This window comes from Corythoichthys intestinalis, chromosome 7 (genome assembly GCF_030265065.1).
Source record: "Corythoichthys intestinalis isolate RoL2023-P3 chromosome 7, ASM3026506v1, whole genome shotgun sequence".
In the NCBI taxonomy this organism is placed as follows: Eukaryota; Metazoa; Chordata; class Actinopteri; order Syngnathiformes; family Syngnathidae; genus Corythoichthys; species Corythoichthys intestinalis.
In genome coordinates, this window is record NC_080401.1 from 3,510,463 (window position 1) to 3,532,011 (window position 21,549).

The window sequence follows — 21,549 nt, forward strand, 5'->3', positions numbered from 1 at the left end:
CATCTACATAAAAACTGAAAAGATTATAGTGAAGAAAAAAATATATATAACATTGAAAAAAAGTATTTTAAAAAATATTGACATGTAGTTCAGTTCAATTCAAAATTTTCAGGCATGCGGCCCAATAAAGTTTTTTTTTTTTTTTTTGTGCACTCAATAAAGCTTCTTCTTGAACAGGTCACGGAGCTCTGTCACGCACGTCACACAGCCTACTCTTTCCAGTGGCGCCACCAGGGGGTGGCCAGGGGTGACCATGGCCACCCCTATAAATTGGTTGGCCACACCACTGGCCTCCCCTCTTGCCAGTATATCGTTAGATTGTTGCAGCATCAGTTATGCATTTCATCCCAAATGAATGCATTTATTTTGTTTTGTTAACTTAAATGTACACCTTATGCTTAATATATACATAACACAATAAAACAGAATTGTTGTGCAACTCAAAATGTTGACTGGACAGTTATGGACTATGCACATTAAATCATTAGTAACATCAAATATTACACAATACACCAAAGTATATCAGTAGCCGTGTTCTTAAGTCTTTCTGATAGTTTTCCCCTGACCTTTTTACTGCAATAATATCATGAAAACCTGAAATTATGGCTTGGTTTTGGCCACCACAAGATTTTAAGTGGCCCCATCTGGCCACCCCTATGAAAAATTTCTGGAGGCGCCACTGACTCTTTCGCTGTTTGCACGCTGCTGTCACTTGTACTCGCCGAGACGCCGACTCATCCCAAGAAAACCACGACAAATACGGCTCATCTTCTTCCTTGAATTAATGAAATAATGCATTAGCTTGCGCTAAATGTAGTTTTAGATTCATTCTGCACGTTTCAAAGTCGCTCGCTCAAACCAATCGGCCGTTGCTTGCTTCGCATGCCTCCCTTTCAATAGTTGGCGCCTTGCTCGGAAATTTAGGAAAAATGATCACATTTGGTTTGTCCTTCTTGACATCACAACGGCTCTTGGGATATGTAGTCTTTTGTGCTGCTTTCGGTTTTGAAAAAGGACAAGAAATGATGGAATATGGAGATGGATACATGGTCCATGCAGCGTTTTAATGCATATTTATGAGTGCAATAAATCTATAAAACTCAAATGACATTATCTCCTGTTTTTCTGGGCCGATTGACTTCAAATAAAAACTGGTGTGGACATCAACTTCCGCACTTTCAAACAAGACCAACCAGCGGCACGTGGGTGACGTAATTACAGCGTAGCGAAGCTTCAAAGACGATATGCGTAAACGCGTCGCTGCTGACATGTTCGGTGTTAAAGAAAAACAAAGAAACAAAGAAGCAAGACTGTTTTACATCCATATCTATAAAGAATTCAGGGATTTACACATTTATTCACAAGAATTTTCAACGTAAAAAGCTCTTGTGGTGATAAGGCGGTGCCACAGTGGCTTACAGACTAGCAGCACATTCGACACATTTACGTAAAATAAATGCTAACTGCCGTTTTTGTTTTGTTTTGTTTTTTTTGTTGCTTTTAACTCATTCACTCCCAGCCGTTTTCACCGGTGCAACCCCCTTCGCTCCCGGCCGTTTTACTGGATTTTGACTGATTTTGCAAGGCCCACAGAAAACTCTGTTCTATTGCTATATAAACATGGAACCCACCAAAAGAAAGATTAGACTCTTTTCTTTCAGCAGGTAAAAAAGTAAGTTCATAAATTTTTTCCATTCTTTAGAAATCAGCTTAAATAGCTTAGTTTGAGCAAATTTCCAATTTCTGATGAGAAAAAAAGAAATTGAGCTTTTTGTGAAAGCATACATTTCAAACATAACACAGCTATTTTTTGCTTTAGTTACATCCCAAACATCTGAGTAATGTTTTCCTTTTACAAAATAACATAAACAACAAGACAAATAGAGCTTTTGATAGCAAAGTAACAATTTATTTACACATAACCAGTGTTGGGCACGTTACTTTATAAAGTAATTAGTTATAGTTACTCACTTCTTCTTCCAAAAAGTAATTGAGTTAGTAACTGAATTACTCTACAGTAAAAGTAACTAGTTACCAGGGAAAGTAACTATTTCCATTACTTTAAAAAGAAGTTGTTGTATGTCAAAGAATTAGAAATTTTCTGAGCAGTATTCGAGTCTGTTGAATAGAGAAGAACAGACAGGTAGTTGTGTTATACAATCTTGTAATATTTATTGCACCTCACCAGCAACATATTTATCCAACACTTGAAGTGTAACAAAAATAAACAGATTTGAATTGCTTACCACAGATGTCGACAAAAGCTTTGCCCTGGGACATAAATTACACTTTCCATGCACGTTCTTTCCTTTGATTTCGACCAACTTGAAATAGTGTTTGTGTTTTGACGTCACATTCGCATTCTTCGTCAATCCATGAAGTCACTCATTTTCATGGCGCAAGATTAAAGAAGTTGAATAAATATATCGATCACTTCCACACACATCCAAACGGTCCACTCCATTCAGGAGCATAAAATACCGTGTGTAATATAAAATAAACATGCTTTTTGCTGTCATGGGCACTTTAAGTGTTGAGTAGAAGTTTGTCAGCCACAATAAAAAAATTTTTTTTAAAAATTAAAAAAAATCAGTAAAAAAATATATTTTTTGAAAACAAATCTTCAAAAGTCAAGTAGATGAAAAATTTACATGCGTTGTGTCAACTTTTAGGGGTGAAATGCCCCCATTTAGGAGCAGTCTGGAGCCTTGTAACATGAACAAAAGTTTTTGGTGTAAATAACCTGTGGGACATGGTTAATGTCCACAAGCACAACTGATTCGGATGCACATTGAAGCAAACTTCTATCACGGGAGACAACGAGGATAAGTGGCAGGTGGGCAATGGGGTATTCTGTTGTTGTGAGGTGCTTGTATTTCACCTAGTGATACGCCGAGACACTTGGGGAGACAAAGTGAAAGAGAGCTTGCATGCCACTTGGCAGGATTCTGTTGCGCTCCAACACACCAGGCGAAGTAAAGGCTTTTCTGGATTTAGCTCATCGCTCAAATTGTGAAAATTTTCTCTTATAATAACAATATCATTTTCTCTCGTGAAGATGCTTGTATCGTGAAAAATTCTTAACGTAAGTTGGTCATATCATGAGTGTCCACTGTATTCAGAAATGTAGAGGCTTCAATTATCCAAATGCGGTATGCAACATTTACAGTGTGTGTTGGAATTCTAATAGGTGACCATTCAGTCAGCACTTCCAATGTAAAAGCTCTCAATGAGCTCACACATCACTTCTCCTTATGATGAAGTCAACTTGAATATGAGCCATGAGAAATGTACCCAACAGTGTTACGGTGAAGCTGCATACCACATAACCCCTAAAAGACTATGTACCGGGCATAAGTTTAACATTATTTTACCTTCTCCTTGGAAACCTTATGAGAAAATGGACAGGCCCCATCTGGCTGTTTGCACGTACCACGTAGAAATCTGTAGAAGACAAATATCAAATACAATTTTGTACCCGTAATTGAATTTTAGTCTTCCTTAATGTTTTGGTGTGTCGCAAAATGTTCTGTCAAAATATAGCATATATAATTAATTAATCAAGTAGAGGCTTGCGGACATCATCGACTTAGCTGTTACGATTCGATTTAAACTCGTCTTGTTTCTGAAAGTCGATTGTCAAATGCTGGTGTTGTGCAATAATGAGCAGACGTTTGTTAACTTTTTTTAATGCCTGACAAAACTCTTACGCACACACTAGATATCATCAAATAGCAACCTAGATGTGCTACGTTAGATCCCATGCCATTGGCTGCGTGAGCCCAGAATGATCATGGGACGGGTAGTCCATATACTACATAGATGAATTAAAAACCTCCATGACTGAAGGGAAGTGAAGCAGGCCAAATCAATCCATACCATTGACTATACATAATGCTGCTAAGGGAGCTGTAGCAATCAACAGTGTGCCCCGCCTCACTTTACAAACAGTAAAGATTGTTCTCAGCACTTTTTTACAAAATTTCTTTAGATCAGTAAGAAGTAAGCACACAAATATTATGCGCTAAAATGCATGTTTATATGATGGCATTGTTATTTTTGCTTGTTCGCAAAAAGAAAAAAAAACGTAAAATAAATAAATACCACTTGTATTTTTGTTTCGGAGCATTAAAAGTATTGAATCGAATAAAAAATCGTGTCCCTCGTATCGAAAATTGTACCGAACCGTGACTTCACTGTATAGTTGCATCCCTAGTAATCAGTAACGTGAGCTGCTGAAAATAAAAATAAGGGACATGTCATTGGTTTTCTGCTTAAAGATAAGTGCATTCGTTACCTTGTACAAACCGCAACTTTGTCTGGATCATGAATGTAGGGACAGCTGCTGCCACGATTGCATTTGCCAAAACGGTTGTAGTACATGCAGTACTGCCTCTGCTTCTTTTGACGAGCTTGTCTGATGATGGCAAGACTGCGCTGAACTGCACGGCTTGTTTAAACAAACACAAACACACACACAGGCACACGAGCAAGAAGACTTTAGAAACAGCTGCTTATGGTCATTTTATTTGTTAGAATACTACAACAACCACAAATTTATAATAATTATCTTTTCTTCATTAAACAAACAAAACTAAAAACTGGGTGATAGCAGAGGGTTTGGGATTCAACATTTTATTTGGGATTTGAATTCATTCTAATGGTGAAAAACATTACAGCATTAAAATGTCGTTGAAAACAGAGGAAAATTATCAAACGTATAAAATAAACCTACCTGGCAAAATGACGAGGGCTATAGGGGCGATTGGTAGCAGAATGGACAGATGAGACTTGGAAAAAGCTAGAACCTCTTCCTAATTTTGGAGGGGAAAAAAAAGTACACTTATATATTTATCAAATTCTTCTTAACACTTAATCACAATAAACAATTAAATCTCTCATCTCGATAAATATACCCAACTATCTACAAACTGCCTATCATTATTTTCTGTATGATCTCCAATGTTCATGATTCCTCTAAAGATAGGGATTGTTTTGTCTTAGTCCAGAAAATGATTCATGTACGTGTATGTCAGTAGCACGTGAAATGGAATTGCCTTTCTTTACATTGCGTTGTTATTTATTTATTTTTATTTATTTATTTTTCCTTCAGGCATGACAAATCCAAACAAACATACAGCATTTATATGTGTTTACAATTAATTCACATTATTACACATAAGGCTGCGACAACTAATCGATAAATAAATTGGCTGCCAACGAATTTGATAATCGATTTTTGCTGGCAGCTACAGTGGGGAGAACAAGTATTTGATACACTGCCAATGGGGACATTGGCAGTGTATCAAATACTTGTTCTCCCCACTGTATGAGCAGTCTCGTTTGGGTCCTCGTTTGTGCGTAATAGGAGACTGCCCGCACGCACCAGTCAGAAGGGCAAGAGAGCGAGATCATTGCTAAATTCAGGTTGGGTTGCTGAATCGATAATACCGGTTTGGCCCGAATATAAGACGGTGTTTTTTGCATTGAAATAAGACTGAAAAAGTGGGAGTCATCTTATATCCGGGATCTAGACATTATACCCATTCACGACGCTATATGGCGCAAGATATCATTGAAGCGAATGCTGAACAAGTTTAACCAGTTTGCATTATTTTATTGCAATGTTTTTCCTTATTCAGATTTGTTTCAAGACTACAGTTACAGTTAAGACCTCATTTTGATGGTAAATGCAGTTGTTGCAATTTTGTTGTTTTATCATAATCGATTGGTGTATTTACATTTCAAAAACCAGAAGCCATTCATTTACGAATGTGATTGCATTTTAGTTTACATATTTAAATGTTCAGATATTAAGATTCGAATGAGGCAAAGTAACATGCCTTTTCTCTCAAATATATTGTTTTAACCATTTGTTTCAGATGTACTGTAATTATTTTCTGTATAAAAATTAATTTGGTGTTCAAAAAGTCTTTTTTCAAACTTGAGTCTTTAAAAAGAGGGGGTCGTCTTATAATCAGGGCCGTCTTATATTCGGGCCAATATGGTATTACTAAATGTAGAGAGTTAGATTGTCTTTTATGTTGATAGAGCCAGTGTGCCTCTGTCAGAGGTCAGTAAATGAAGTGACTCGTATTATTTGTATTTTTTGTTGATGAAGCGTTACTACGTAGGCTAGTTAGCGATTGTGCTAATCACTGTGATAAGTGTCCGATTGTATTGTGTTTTGGAGAAGGATATCAGCACTTGAGTTATTGTTAGTTGGTAAAGTTGCTTCATTTCTATATATAAAATCCACACACATAAACCCATTCATATAACAGCTTAGAGTCTCATTTTAACACAAACTCGCTGTTATGTTATGTTTGTGTGCTCTGAAATTTGATTTTGATTGTATTTATGAACAACTGTTTGATAAATAAAACTGATTCATTACAGTCTGCTTCCTTTTCATTCGATTTTGTTGTTTATTTGAAAAAATATTAACCGTGTCATTGACACAAACGCAGCAATTTTTATTAGTTAGAATGAACAGGACTTTTGAATAATTTGTGTACTGAGAAATTATTTTTATGTTTTATACTGAGAACATTTATCAAAAACTAACAAGTTTTATGTACCGTATTTTCCGCACTATAAAGCGCTGATAGTGCGCTTTACAGGAGGAGGAGAGACGAGAAATTGGTTTGCTCAGTGGAAGGTATAACAGACATACAGACAACGTGAACTACATACATATTTTTTTAAAAATGCTTCATTTTACGCTGTGAAAATAGTATGTGATGCAAGGATGCGACAATAAAATGAGAATGTAGACATGAAAACTAGTGTGAAATGAAATGAGTTTCATTTCCTACGTGAAAATCAACAACAGCAAAAGGCTAAATTATTTGTTGTAAATTTGAAATCTGGAAGAAATTTGAACAGGAATTCACTTAGATAATATTAGCTTGCTCAGTTTTGAATTTGTAAAACAATGGCTTTATTATGGAATTCCGAAGGGTTTGGTGAATTCACCTGTGAAACCCGTGGTGTTCGGTACCTTTAGCAAGGTTAAGAACCACTGGCATAGGGTAAAACCTTTGCGATACCCAATCTTAGTGGCGAGCTAAAAAAAAGACAATGAAAGTAACCATCTGGATCACATGGATTTTGGGGCAACCTTAAAGAGCGTCTCGCTCTTTCGGTTGTAATGGAATGGCCCGATGTTACAAAACCGCTGAGATGTTACTCAAAGGAGATCAATGTTGTGCTCAATTTGCCTATTGAGTTGAAACTGGTGTGAAAAGGAAAAGGAGCATTTTGATATTATTTGAAGAATTAGCTACACGCCCGCAGCAGGGTCCTCGAGGGTGCATGGGAGTTTGTCCAACCGGTCTACATCTTTTTTTTTGTGGAAAAGGCGTTCGACCGTGTCCCTCAGGGAGTCCTGTGGGGAGCTGCTTCAGGAGTACGGGGTACCGAGCACCCTGGTAAGGGCTGTTCGGTCCCCGTACGACCGGTGTCAGAGTTTGGTCCGCATTGCCGGCAGTAAGTCGAATTTGTTCTCGGTGAGCGTAGGACTTCGCCAAGGTAACCCTTTTTCACTGATTCTGTTCATAACTTTTATGGACAGAATTTCTAGGCGCAACCGAAGCGTTGAGGGTGTCCGGTTTTGTGGTATCAGCATTGCAATTCTGCTTTTTGCAGATAATGTGGTGCTGTAGGCTTCATCAAGGCACGATCTCAAAACTCTCACTGGAGTGGTTTGCAGCCAACTGTGAAGTGGTTGAGATGAAGATCAGCAGCTCCAAATCAGAGACCATGGTCCTCACTTGGAAAATGGTGGCGTGCCCTCTCCGGGTCGGGGATGAGATCCCGTCTCGGGGTCTTGTTCACGAGTGAGGGCAGCAGGGAACGGGAGATCGACAGGCGGATCGGTGCAGCGTCTGCAGTGATGCGGATTCTGCATCGGTCCGTTGTGGTGAAGAAGGAGCTGAGACAAAAAGCAAAGTCGACCTATGTTCTTAGCCTCCCCTATGGTCATGAGCTGTGGGTCGTGACCGAAAGAACAAGATCCCAGATACAAGCGGCCCAAATGAGTTTCCTTTTCAGGGTGTCCAGGCTCTCCCTTAGCGATAGGATGAGAAGCACGTTCATCCAGGAGGAACTCACGGTCAAGCCGCTACTCCTCCGAGTTGAGAAGAGCCAGCTGAGGTGGCTCGGGCATCTGGTTTGGATGCCTCCTGGACTCCTCCTTAGAGAGGTGTTCCGGGTATGCCCCACTGGTGGGAGGCCCCGAGGACAACCTTAGAATGCCTTGGGATAATTGAGTCTTTTCACTTTAATACAGTGAGGTCTATGTCAAAAATATGAATGAACACGTCAATGTGTTGTGAACTTCAATTAAGATTGGTAAAAAAAACTGCAAGGTAACTGCAATGTATTGCAAAAGGAGAATTTGTTTTACAAGCATAAAAATACAACCATACAAAGTTCTCTCTCTCAGACACCTAAAACACCTAAATTAGAATCAATTTGCTATATTGAATATCAAAGTAAGGCCTCGTCTTCCATGTAGTGATAACAGAATTGATTAGAATTGTGGACCGACAGCAACAACAAAAAAGCAAGACATAAAGTTACCTGTTCGGTTGATCGACATGTTGTGACAGACTGTACGGGACAGTTTATTGGCAGAGACTTGGTAAAGATTACCCCTAATCCAACACATCCCAGATTCTTTCCAGTGTTGAGTAGTTTCTGGATATCTATTGAGAGATGACCTGTGACGACTCTGGAGAAAACTCCTGAAGAGCATTTAAAAAAAAAAAAAAAAAAAAAAAACATAAATAGATGCAATCAATGTGAAAACTAGAGTTAAACAATCATGAGATGGAATACTTCTTTTAACGTGTCATCTTAAGAATTACCCCTTGGTTCCCACTGTCATAAATTAATGATATTCCAGGTCAAAGCGGCCTGAATGCTTTTTTATTTTAACCATTAATGCCTGTTTTCGCCAATTTGCACCAACATAAAATTATGTATTTTCAAGACAATAGGGTACAGTTAAAAGTCTTTTCTCCATAATGTATGGAGCACCTCGTGTGTGGCCCAAATTAAAACATCTGCAGAGTTTGCACTATTACTTCGATTAGCTCTCCACTTGATTGACTGGATGCATTTTATGTGTATATACAGGGTTGTTGCACCCTTTTAAAATTCAAATTTAAAGCTTTATAAGACATTAAGACCTTAAAAATATACCGTAATTTCCCGAATATAAGGCACACTTTTTTCCCCCCAAAATCAACTTGTAAAATCATGGTGCGCATTATAATCGGGTACAGGGATGGAGACCAAAAAATATATATATATAATAAATATATTTTATATATTTTTTATATTATATATATATTTTTTCTTGACACGGCCATGTTGTGTTGAAGAAACGTATGAGGCTATCCGTTGACCATTACGGTACGTGATGTAACCATTTTGTTTCGGTCGTGGCGAGCTAGGGAAGGAGTCGGAGGCGGAGTATCAAACAATGGAGCTAATCCACGTTGCTTTATTGACATTTAGGCTGCAACAAAATACGGTAGCAATGTCTGTCTCACATGCAACCCGCGGAATATAACTATCTTTCCGGCTGTTCCCTCAACAAAATACCTCCCCCCGGGAACTACACAACGTGCCAACATAAGTTCCACCGGTGAATTCTGTTATAACTCGCTACACGGTAATACTTCACTCCGATTGGCCGAATGATTTCGTCCATGTTAAATTCTTCTTTTTTCACTCTTCATAAAGCACAGAATTTAGTTTCTTGAACTCATTTGAGTCAACGTTTATTGCAGCTCCACAACTCGGACATTAACAAACGTAACACAACATAAACTTTCTGTGTCAGTCAACTATATCTGTCCCTCTGGAAACTCAAATCCAAATAACAATAGTTCCTATTGTTACACTCTAGTCAACAGCGATGAGCTCTTCTAATTTCCGACCTAAATCACCACTTTTATTTTACCGTATCAATCCATGGAAGAAACATTTATTCATCACGATGAAACGAGCAAGTTATACAGCAGCCTTTAAAAGAAAAGTCACATGTGTTTTGTTTTCACCTGGATTCTGGTAAGTTGAAGAAGTTGTCAGATCATATTATTACCGTAAATATTGTCAGTTTACGGTAATGTTTTAACCTACCAATGTGCTATGCTTGTGCTGTGTTTCACCAGCCAGTAAAATGACATTTCTGTATCTGTACACGAGCTCTATTTTCTTGTATTCTTCTATTTATTGGTGCTAAAATTAGGGTGCGCGCTATACACGGGTACAATAATTTCCCCTATATTTTACAAGTAAATTTGGGGTGCGCGCTATACACGGGTGCACCTTATATTCGGGAAATTACGGGTAATTTAAGACCAAAACATGTCGAAACAATTTCTGATGAAGGAAAAAAAAAATTCATTCTGCAAACAGGACCAAGGCTAATGATGATCTCATGGTAAGGCGGTACAGCAATTATCGATACATTGTTCAGAGACTCATTTTACAATATTTACACTGCTGGCCAGAAGTATTGGCAGCCCTGCAATTCTGTCAGATAATGCATAATTTCTCTCAGAAAATGATTGCAATTACAAATGCTTTGGTCGTAATATCCTCATTTATTTTGCTTGCAATGAAAAAACACAATAGAATGGGGAAAAAATAAATCATTAGCATTTTACACAAAACTCCAAAAATGGGCCGGACAAAAGTATTGGCACCCTTTGAAAAATCGTGATGCTTCTTTAATTTGTGTAATTAACAGCACCTGTTACTTACCTGTGGCAAATAACAGGTGATGGCGATAACTAAATAACATATGCAGCCATTTAAACTGGATTAAAGATGACTCAACCTCGGTGTTGTTGTGTGTACCACAATAGGCATGGAGAAAAGAAAGAAGACCAAAGAACTGTCTGAGGACTTGAGAAGCAAAATTTGTTATTTCAACGAAAGATTGTGCGGATGGTGGATAAAGAACCTCCACTAACATCCAACAAGTTCAAGCTGTTCTGCAGTCCGAGGGTACAACAGTGTCAACCCGTACTATCCGTCGGCGTCTGAATGAAAAGGGACTCTATAGTAGGATACCTAGGAAGACCCCACTTCTGACCCAGAGACATAAAAAAGCCAGGCTGGAGTTTGCCAAAACTTACCTGAAAAAGCCAAAAACGTTTTGGAAGAATATTCTCTGGTCAGATGAGATAAAGGTAGAGCTTTTTTGGAAAAGGCATCAACATAGAGTTTACAGGGGGAAAAAAACGAGGCCTTCAAAGAGAAGAACACGATCCCCACAGTCAAACATGGTGGAGGTTCCCTGATGTTTTGGGGTTGCTTTCCTGCCTCTGGCAATGGACTGCTTGACCGTGTGCATGGCATTATGAAGTCTGAAGACTACCAACAAATTACGCAGCATAATGTAGGGCCCAGTGTGAGAAAGCTGGGTCTCCCTCAGAGGTCATGGGTCTTCCAGCAGGACACTGAACTAAAACACACTGCAAAAAGCACTAGAAAATGGTTTGAGAGAAAGCACTGGAAACTTCTAAAGTGGCCAGCAATGAGTCCAGACCTGAATCCCATAGAACACCTGCGGAAAGATCTGAAAATGGCAGTTTGGACAAAGCACCCTTCAAATCTCAGTTACCTGGAGCAGTTGGCCAAGGAAGAATGGTCTAAAATTTCAGCAGAGCATTGTAAAAATCTCAGTGATGGATACCAGAAGCGGTTGTTCGCAGTTATTTTGTCTAAACGTTGTGCTACCAAGTTTAAGGCTGAGGGTGCCAATACTTTTGTCCGGCCCATTTTTGGAGTTTTGTGTAAAATGCTAATGATTTTAAAAAAAAAAATTCATTCTTTTTTGTGTTTTTTCATTGCAAGCAAAATAAACGAAGATATTACTACCAAAGCATTTGTAATTGCAATCATTTTCTGGGAGAAACTGAGCATTATCTGACAGAATTGCAGGGGTGCCAATACTTTTGGCCAGCAGTGCATTACAAATCACACAGACACAGAAAAACAAGCCCTTTTCATCTTTCTGCTGTGAATAGAATTGAGATTATTACTAGTAGACTTCCAATCCGTTTGACCTTGGAGGGCAGCGGCGATTGGACGAATGGTCATTCGCTGCCATCCCTCCCACTTCAAACAGATTGGATGTCTGTGGCCGTCAGTGGCAGCCAATCCCAGGCAATAAGTTCATTTTGGGGTATTTCACGGGCTTTCTTGTTGATTTTTGGTCAATTCCTGTTCATGTTGAGGCATTGACGGATCACTTCCTGCTGATTTTGGGTAACTGAAAAAGAAGTGACTCAAGAATGTGCCCAGATGAATTGAAAGTGACTCAAAATCTACAGGAAATAAACTGCATACCTAGCATATTTATAACCTTTTGGGCTACAAAGTACCGTGATAGATCACCTTTTCGATAAATTGTCACATCACTACTTTGAACCGGGCACTGTTGTTATTTTCACCAGGGGCCAACCACTTCTTAAAGAAACAATCATCCAACCATTTTTGATTAAATTCATAATTCCCTGTCTCTCAATATTCCCTCTTATTTCTAAAACCGCGAATAACAAGGAAATGGCATCATGGAGACAACTCAAGTCGCTGATGTACGCAGAGGTTGTAGACAATGTACCGTGTAACATATTTATCCCAAACTGTGGTATTTAGAGCATTGTTATTAATAAAACAAATATACACCATTGCAAGTTTTACGGGGATACTGCAGTGATTTCCCTGGCATAAAAAGCGTGGTCTGGAAATTTAATACCAACTGCAATTTTTCATTAAATTTTAGAAGATTAAAGCTGTGGATTATCCGGATTTAAAATTTAAGATATTTTGAGACTTTTTAAGGGCCCGCTGGAACCCTGATATAGGGAAAGCCCGAAGAACTGGATGGATTTGTGGATGATTGATCAAAAAGTTTAAATGTAACTTTAGTCCCGTGTTAACTGAGTATTTCAATAAAGCACAGCATGCATGCTTGCATGCAAAGACACTAGGGTGTATCATGTTTCAGCATACATGCATGCTCCCATATGTTGCGCCCAATAATACGGAGCGCTTTGTGTTTGTGGAATTGCATGCGCAACTGAGACTGCGCCTCATGCCTTATGGTCCCAAAAATATTGTATTATTAATATCGTTGTTATTAGTATTTTATTTTGCATTTTAATTAATTCTCAACTTGATTTAGTATCTACTTAAAAGCAAAGACACAAATGTTAATTTTGGCGTCATAGGGTTAACTTGCATGACCCTGGATACGGTTTTGATAAGTACGTAAGTCTTTATGTTTATTTGTCGACGACAAGGCAGATCAATAAATGGAGAATGCTCAAAGAGATAAAGACAACAGAACAGACAAGGGGAGGGGGTGGTGGTGGTGGGACATGCGAAATCATTTTCTATGGTTGCATCTTTCCATGCCAAGCCACACTGTGACGTCGGGGGTGGATAAGATAGATTGGAAGAGGGTGTGTCCATTGCAGTCGGTGTGTGTTTGCACATACGGTGCTGTAAAAAAAAATTATTTCCCCGCTACCTGGTTTTCCCCACATTTTTTACTCTCAAAGGTTTCATTTCATCAAACCAAATTTAATATCACATTGAAAGAACCTAAGGATATATAAGATGCAGTTTCAAAGGTAGGATATTATTTACCAAGGAGCAGTGGTGGATATAGTACTCACTTTATTTTACTTTAATCAAAGTACAGATACAGGTGGTCAAAATACTTAAGTAAAAGTATCTAAGAAAAAAAATACTAAGTAAATGTGCAAAGTTTAAAATTTTAAATTAATTAATTAAAGAATTAAAACGGCTGCAAGAACATAATTTTCAGCAATTCTGGTTGTGATATCACAACCAGAATTGATGATCATGTCTAGGTTTCTAGGGCTGCGCTAGCTAGTACATGTTAGCATAATGACAGAACGGCCACATCACAAAAACTGAATTGAAAGACTGCGGACAGCGTGCTAGCAGACTGCAAAAATCTGCAGCTAATTCTGGGTATGACGTTTTCGGTTTTTAAGATTTTTTAGTGGGTTTGGAAATGCAGCTGAGAAAGGAAGACTAATTAGGATTTAATTTCATTACAAAGCCTTTTATTTTATTTTTTGGGTGGATTTGTGGCCAAAATATGGTCTGTTATCATTTTAAAGTCACTTGCTGTAGTATTCCATAGCATCTTTAAATATAATCTGTTTGACTGAATTAGGGATGTACCGATCCAATCACTTTATTGGAAATCGTGCCAATTGCACCATTTTTCAGAGAATCTGAATCGGGTGGATCGGGTTTTTAATAAAAAAATTTTTTTTAAATCTTGTTTTTCTGCTTCATGCTCGAACAGCCTCTCACTCTCCATCCTGCTGCTTTTTGGGTCAGCAGCGCAGCTGGGGTTTTCTAGTTAAAGTTAAGGGGCCGTTTACATGGTGACTCTCTGAGAATACGAACAATTTCAAATTTGCATTTGCGTCTCCATATGAACAATGTCGCAATTCCGCATGAAAACAATGTAGTATTCATGCCAAGCCCTAGGGGGCAGTGCAGATTTACCGGGCGACAGAGAATGATGCACTTGACCCCACCAAGCTCCCTCAGCTCGGAAAAAAATATACCCGCCCATTCGAAGCGATGTCATTTTTCTTTTGTTCAAAAAGGCACAAAAATTGAAACGTTCAACATATTTAATTTAAACATATTATTAAAACAGTAAATTAAAGCTGACATTCCGCCATATTTGCTGTTTTTAATGTTTAGTAGCAGCGCTGCGCAGAGCCCAATGTGACGTGTACGAGCGCTGACATTAACAGCGCGCTCTCGCGAGGCAGGAGCATTTGATATGCATGCCGAGCAAGCCCCCCTCAACCCCCCGCAATCGCATTCTTTGACTTTGGAGGCAGGATTCAAAATTTTTCGTTTTCGCCTTCCGTCTTCGCCGGCACCATATGCACGCAAGGCGAGTCCGCGACTCAGTCATTGCGTCTTTGTGTCGCAGAGTCGCCATGTAAACTGCCCCTAAAGCTCTGGCAGTGAAGGCTCTGTAGCCGTAAAATCAATGGCACGAATGTGTCAATCATCGTTTAGTCAATCTTCGTTGTCTAGAGGCTGTTGTTGGCAGCGTGAGCATCAAAGTGTGAGAGAATTTAAGTGAATATGAATTATATGAATGTTATGGAGAGTGTTTAAAAGTATGGTGCTAAAGGTGATGCAATGAAAAATGTGGGTGCACCTACACTTATACTGATGTACCTTAAGAAAAAAGTGGCGCACCAGTGCAACCCATGCAAAAAGTAAGTAAGTGTGGAGCCTTGGCAATTTATATCGGATTGTTAATTTTTTCCAACATCATTCAGGCCTATCCCAAACAGAGCTATTCAAGTTATCTGGAGAAAACTATTCTAGTTTTAATATCGCAATATATCGCAAACCCCCCAAAAATTGCAATGAGTTTTTCCAATATCGTGCAGGCCTACTACGGGTCAGGTCAACGTGAACATCAAAGGACTGTGATTGGTCCACTCAGAGCATTGTTTCCAGTTCACACATTGAACAGTGCACAACAACACTGCCATTTTCAAATGTTCGCAAACGTCTTCTGTTGTCGCCTACGCTTCAACATTTGTATTAACAACATTTGCTGTTCAATACTGATTCGCTGCAGCTGCAAAAACACAAGTCTCAACTCCGTTGCCTCTACCAAAGTAAGAGTAAAAGGTATGGCGAGGCAAAACTGCTCTTAGAAGTACTTTCTTCTTCTAAAAAAAAAAAAAAAAAAAGTAAACGTAACAGAGTAAATGTAACGTGTTACTACCAAACTCTGCTTACAGTGTACTACATGATGGGTGGTCATATCTGCTTGTCTTCAGGCACTTTCATGCTTTTTTTTTTTTTCTTCTAGTAATTCGTCTACAGTTTGTGCCCTCCACTCTTTTGTTTCCTATCCTTTAGGGTAGGCGACCCGCCAACCCTGCAGCTCCTCTCTTTAGACTCCCCACCATGTGACAGCACTCTGTTGAATTGCTTCTCTAATGGAAAGGATGGCAGTGTGGAAATGGAGAGAATTGAAAAGAGGAGAGAAGGAAATCAATGAGATAATAGGCAGGGCAGAGGGCCAGAGTGGTGAGGTTTGTCCCAACACAGTGCAGCAGACAAAGCGTTCAACCGCATGCAAGCACGCATACATGTACACACTCTCACACATGTGCTGCCATTGCTGAGGTACAGAGTGCGCAACAGGCCTTAACACACTTCATTTACTTAGTGTGTTGTATGTGTAAGCCTGCAGTGTGTACAAGGATGCGAGTTGGAGGAGGTTGGGCAGTCCAAGGGTTATGGCGATAAATTGCACTGTCCTGTCACTTCTATTTGGGGCGGGCTGCCACTGTTGTACAGGGTACCGCTGGAGGTAATTTGCTGCTGTATTTCAGATGGGTTGGAAATGGGTTCAGACCAAGAGTTCATGCCTTCCATTACAGGGAAAGAAGTGTTGCGCTGAACATGCACCACGCACAACACAACTGTTTAGGATGTGTACAACACTCAACAGAACGACACTGCAACCCTGCAACTAAGGATGAATGGAGTCAAGAAATCAGACATAGCCTGACTGTGAACCATAACTCACAAACAAGCTCGCTGGTAAGATCAGTGGTCACTGTACACGGGCTAACAGCAGCCAGGGGAGCCATAATTGAGGCTAATGTTGGAGCGCTGACTGCCAACTACAGATGCTTAAACAAGGACTAGGCGGCCTCGGGAACCACAAGCAAGGTTAATGGGGATATGACATGACAAGTTAACACAGATGGCTGTTAACCTCAACACAGAGGTGCATTTACAGGTTTTAGTTTGTTAGTATGTGTTCGCTATAGGATCACATCCAGGAGGACTGTTCTAGAGGGCTAAAAATATCATGCTTTTTGTTTCAGTAACCGCTAAGACAGAAACAATTTGATGTAAAAGGAAACACTCAGGCAAATAGAAACACCCATCCGTCCCATAATGCAATACTTTCGCTCACCTGAAAAGTGTGTGGGTTCAAATAAAAGCTAATCTTTCCTGGATTGTTTAACACATCTCTATGTAAAAACACGAAATAAAAGGTGGAATTCTGATTTTTTGTGTGTGTGTCATATTCATCTTTGTATCTGAAACCCAAATGTCTTCACTATACAACAAAAACAAAGGAATTGAACCTGCTATTCCAATACAGGTAGTCCCCGGGTTACGAACAAGTTCCGTTCCTACACTGCTGGCCAAAAGTATTGGGCGTCCTTGCAATTCTGTCAGATAATGCTTAATTTCTCCCAGAAAATGACTGCAATTACAAATGCTTCCGTAGTAATATCTTCATTTATTTTGCTTGCAATGAAAAAACAATAGAATGGAATAGAAATTCAATCATTATTTTACACAAAACTCCAAAATTGGGCCAGACAAAAGTATTGGCACCCTCTGAAAAATCATGTAATGCTTCTCTAATTTGTGTAAGTAACAGCACCTGTTACTTACCAGTGGCACACAAGGTGGCAATAACTAAATCACACTTGCAGCCAGTTGAAATAGATTAAAGTTGACTCAACCTCTGTCCTGTGTCCTTTTGTGTACCGCATTGAGCATGGAGAAAAGAAAGAAGACCAAAAAACTGTCTGAGGATTTGACAAGCAAAATTGTAAGGAGGCATGGGCAGTCTCAGGGCTACGAGTCCATCTCCAAAGACCTGAATGCTCCTGTGTCTACCGTGTGCAGTGTCATCAATAAGTGGCATGCCCATGGCACTGTGGCTAACCTCCCTAAATGTGGACGGAAAGGATAAATTGACGAGAGATTTCAATGAAAGATTGTGCGGATGGTGGATAAAGAACCTCAACTAACCTCCAAACAAGTTCAAACTGTCCTGCAGTCCGAGGGTACAACAGTGTCAACCCGTACTATCTGTCGGCGACTGAATGAAAAGGGACTCTATAGGTAGGATACCAAGGAAGACCCCCACTTCTGACCCAGAGACATAAAAAAGCCAGGCTGGAGTTTGCCAAAACTTACCTGAGAAAGCCAAAAACGTTTTGGAAGAACGTTCTCTGGTCAGATGAGATTACAGTAGAGATTTTTGGAAAAGGCATCAACATAGAGTTTACAGGAAAATAAACAAGGCCTTCAAAGAAAAGAACACGGTCCCCACAGTCAAACATGGCGGAGGGTCCCTGATGTTTTGGGGTTGCTTTGCTACCTCTGGCACTGGACTGCTTGACCAAGTGCATGGCATGATGAAGTCTGAAGACGACCAACAAATTTTGCAGCATAATGTAGGGCCCAGGTTGAGAACGCTGGATCTTTCTCAGAGGTCATGGGTCTTCCAGCAGGACAATGACCCAAAACACACTTGAAAAAGCACTAGAAAATGGTTTGAGAGAAAGCACTGGAGACTTCTAAAGTGGCCAGCAATGAGTCCAGGCCTTAATCCCAGAGAACACCTTTGGAGAAATCTGAAAATGGCAGTTTGGAGAAGGCACCCATCAAATCTCAGAGACCTGGAGCAGTTGCCCAAAGAAAAATAGTCTAGAATTCCAGCAGGGCATTGTAAGAAACTCATTTATGGATACCGGAAGCAGCTGTTCGCAGTTATTTTGTCTCAAAGTTGTGCTACCAAGTATTAGGCTTAGGGTCCCATTACTTTTGTCCGGCCCATTTTTGGAGTTTTGTGCAAAATGATAATGATCTATTTTTTTTCCAGTATCTTTTGTGTTTTTTTTCATTGCAAGTAAAATAAATGAAGATATTACTACCAAAGAATTTGTAATTGCAATCATTTTCTGGGAGAAATTGAGCATTACCTGACAGAATTGCAAGGGTTCCAATACTTTAGGCTAGCAGTGTACGCTGGCGACGTAACTCGAAGGCGAAATTAACCCTTTAAGTACCTCAAAATAACAATACAAAAAGTCCGAAAGTATTATATTTTGTATAATGATGGACGATACACTGCCCTCTGGTAGCAGCGTTGTATGAAATAGCACACCCAGACATCTAGCATGAATAAATGATAGCTGCGCTCTGGTTCGGCCCACATAAGGCTGTTAGTTGTTACAGCTAATATATGTTTGTGTATGCATTTGTAATTAAATTTAGAGCTAAGGTTTGTGGATTTATGTGTGAGCGATTTGCTATGAGAATTGTGATACATTAGCATTCGTAGCATTTAAGCTACGGACTAAGCTAAGCTAGCTAAGGACTTTGGTTAGGCAAATTAGGATAATTGAATCTAATGAATTTACATATTGATCAGACTAGATGGACATTTGAACAACTATTTTGTGTCAAGTGTTTTATTGTAAAAATGTATGTAATTCTGAACAGAAGTGTACATATGTGTGTTACAGCTTTACAAGTTGTCAAAAGTGAAGTAAAAAGCTTCAAAAAGCACAACTGCCTAGTTTGCTGTCTGTAAAGAACAAATTCACATTTAGTGAGGACAGAACACGTCATATTAATAAAGTAAAAAACAAGATACTGTGAGGTTCAATAAGGTACTGTTTACGCGACAAAAAATAGAAAAATTTTAAAAAACACTGGAGACTAAATGGCGGACGAGACTCCGGCGTCGTAAAGTCCAAATCGCGTCGAGTACGTCGACTACCTGTACTTCTTGAGGTGATTTTAGATATCAGTGTGAGTTTAGTTTATTGATGTGTGCAAATGGAAGTTTAAAGAAAAATATTCTGATATTCTTATCAAGAGTATCATTTTATTTTTTCAACATGGTACCATTTTGTTACCAGAAGAAGGTATCCAACCGAACTTTGGTTATGAGACGAAAGTTGTCTGTGTCTGTATGGGTTCTGTGATTGACCGGTGAGCAGTCGAGGGTGTAACCTGCCTGTCACTCAAAGTGAGCTGGCATGAACTCCAGGACCTCACAACGCTGAGCAGGATGAGGAGTGTTGAAAATGGCTAGAGGGATGGATGAATGGACTAAAGTTCAGATTATGGAATAGGAGAATCTTATCCCAGTGGCAATTTCTCCTGAATCGCCTTGCTCTGTTTCTTGCCATATCCTTGACCTTCTAAAGGTATATCTGTAATCAGAGACTTCGCAGAGTTGTACGGTGTACAAATTCTCTTCAGCCGGACAGGTATGTTGTTTTAGTGGGAAGAACTTTCAGTCCAAAATGAGGATATGTACTACTATCATAACCGTTTTCAAAGAACGTCGGAAGAATAAATTACCAACAAAATCTACTGGTTTTTTAAGTGTCTGTTTACAAAAGCACATATAAGTGGCGACTTGCATGTAAACAACATTGCCATCGCTATGTCTCGGAAACTGCGGTTATACAGTACCTGACTTCACAAGCAACAGAAGACTATCTGAAATACTTGCATTTGACTGGGTAAAACAGTTCTAGCATTTAAAAATATCTGCTCACCAGTAAACCAGTGCAAGAATTTTGGTCACATGTAACGAAGAAACTCTTTCCTATTGAACTGCAGGATTCCATCGTTTCCAACTCTTTGTCTGCTTGGCGATCTGAATACAGTGAATATCTCTAACCATCAAGCCCGTCCACTACTAGTAAGCTTAACGATAGCCAAAAAAACAATATTGTTGAATTGGAAAAACAAACAAAAATCTAATCTAATCATTGAATACATAACATTAGAGAAAATATCTGCCAAACAAATAAAATGGACAAATACGAACAACAGTGGGAAACAATCGCAAGAATAATGAACATAGAATAAGGATTCTCTCTCGCCTGCGAAGGAATGCCACAAAAATAATAAAAATGTATACATAAACTGATATATGCGGGGTGTCCAGGGAAGTTGTATGCATCCATTTGCAGCTGAAAACTGGACATGTTGAAATCTGAACTGCTTTATATACTCCCAGCAGCATGTAATAAATAATATTTCTTTTTCACAGTTTAGTCGGTCAATGGGTTTAATCTACAAAGTAACCCATAGACAATTTGGTTGCCAGCTGCTGGGTAACGTATGCAAATTTTCTGGGACACCCTATATATTAATTACCAGACTTAGAATAATTAAGGAAATATGCTTAAATAATACACTTCACTGGTCCTTGGCATACATCTAATGGTGTTCGATAAACCTCTTCTTCTGTCAGCTTCACAGGTGGAGTTAGTTGGCGTCCTGCCCTGTGCCCCGGGGTTTTCAGCTAGGGCTTGTCTGGTTGCGTCTGGCCGTACTGGGGTCCCGTCGGGCGCGCGCTGGTCTCGTGGGCGGGTGGGGGTGCCGCGCGGGTGCCGGTCTGGGGCCGCGGCCCTTCCCCGGTCGGCCGGGGTGGGGTGGGGGCTGGGTGGTGTATGTGGCGGCCATAGTTCCCTCCCGGGTCGGCCCGGCCAGAGCCGCGTCTCCTTGTACCGGGTGCCGGGGAGGAGCCCCCGGGTGTCATACCGCGCGCCCCTCCTGACCCGGGGTGGGTTGGAAGGGGGTGCGTTTTTATCCCCTTGGTCTGTCTCCGGCTCCGTCCGCCTCTCTGGACCGCGGCGGCTGCATGGC

At 39.8% G+C, this 21,549-nt stretch overlaps 1 protein-coding gene across 1 annotated transcript in view; it reads right to left on the reverse strand.

Moving 5' to 3' along the window:
• The window catches only part of zc3h3 (zinc finger CCCH-type containing 3), a 102,976-nt gene that overhangs the window by 25,777 nt on the left and 55,650 nt on the right, over positions 1-21,549 (reverse strand). The window contains exons 5-8 of the mRNA XM_057840988.1: positions 8,587-8,750; positions 4,736-4,814; positions 4,298-4,450; positions 3,375-3,444 (exon numbers count right to left, since the gene is read on the reverse strand). Of these exons, the coding sequence (XP_057696971.1) occupies positions 3,375-3,444; positions 4,298-4,450; positions 4,736-4,814; positions 8,587-8,750 (466 nt within the window). The remainder of the gene's footprint in view (positions 1-3,374; positions 3,445-4,297; positions 4,451-4,735; positions 4,815-8,586; positions 8,751-21,549) is intronic.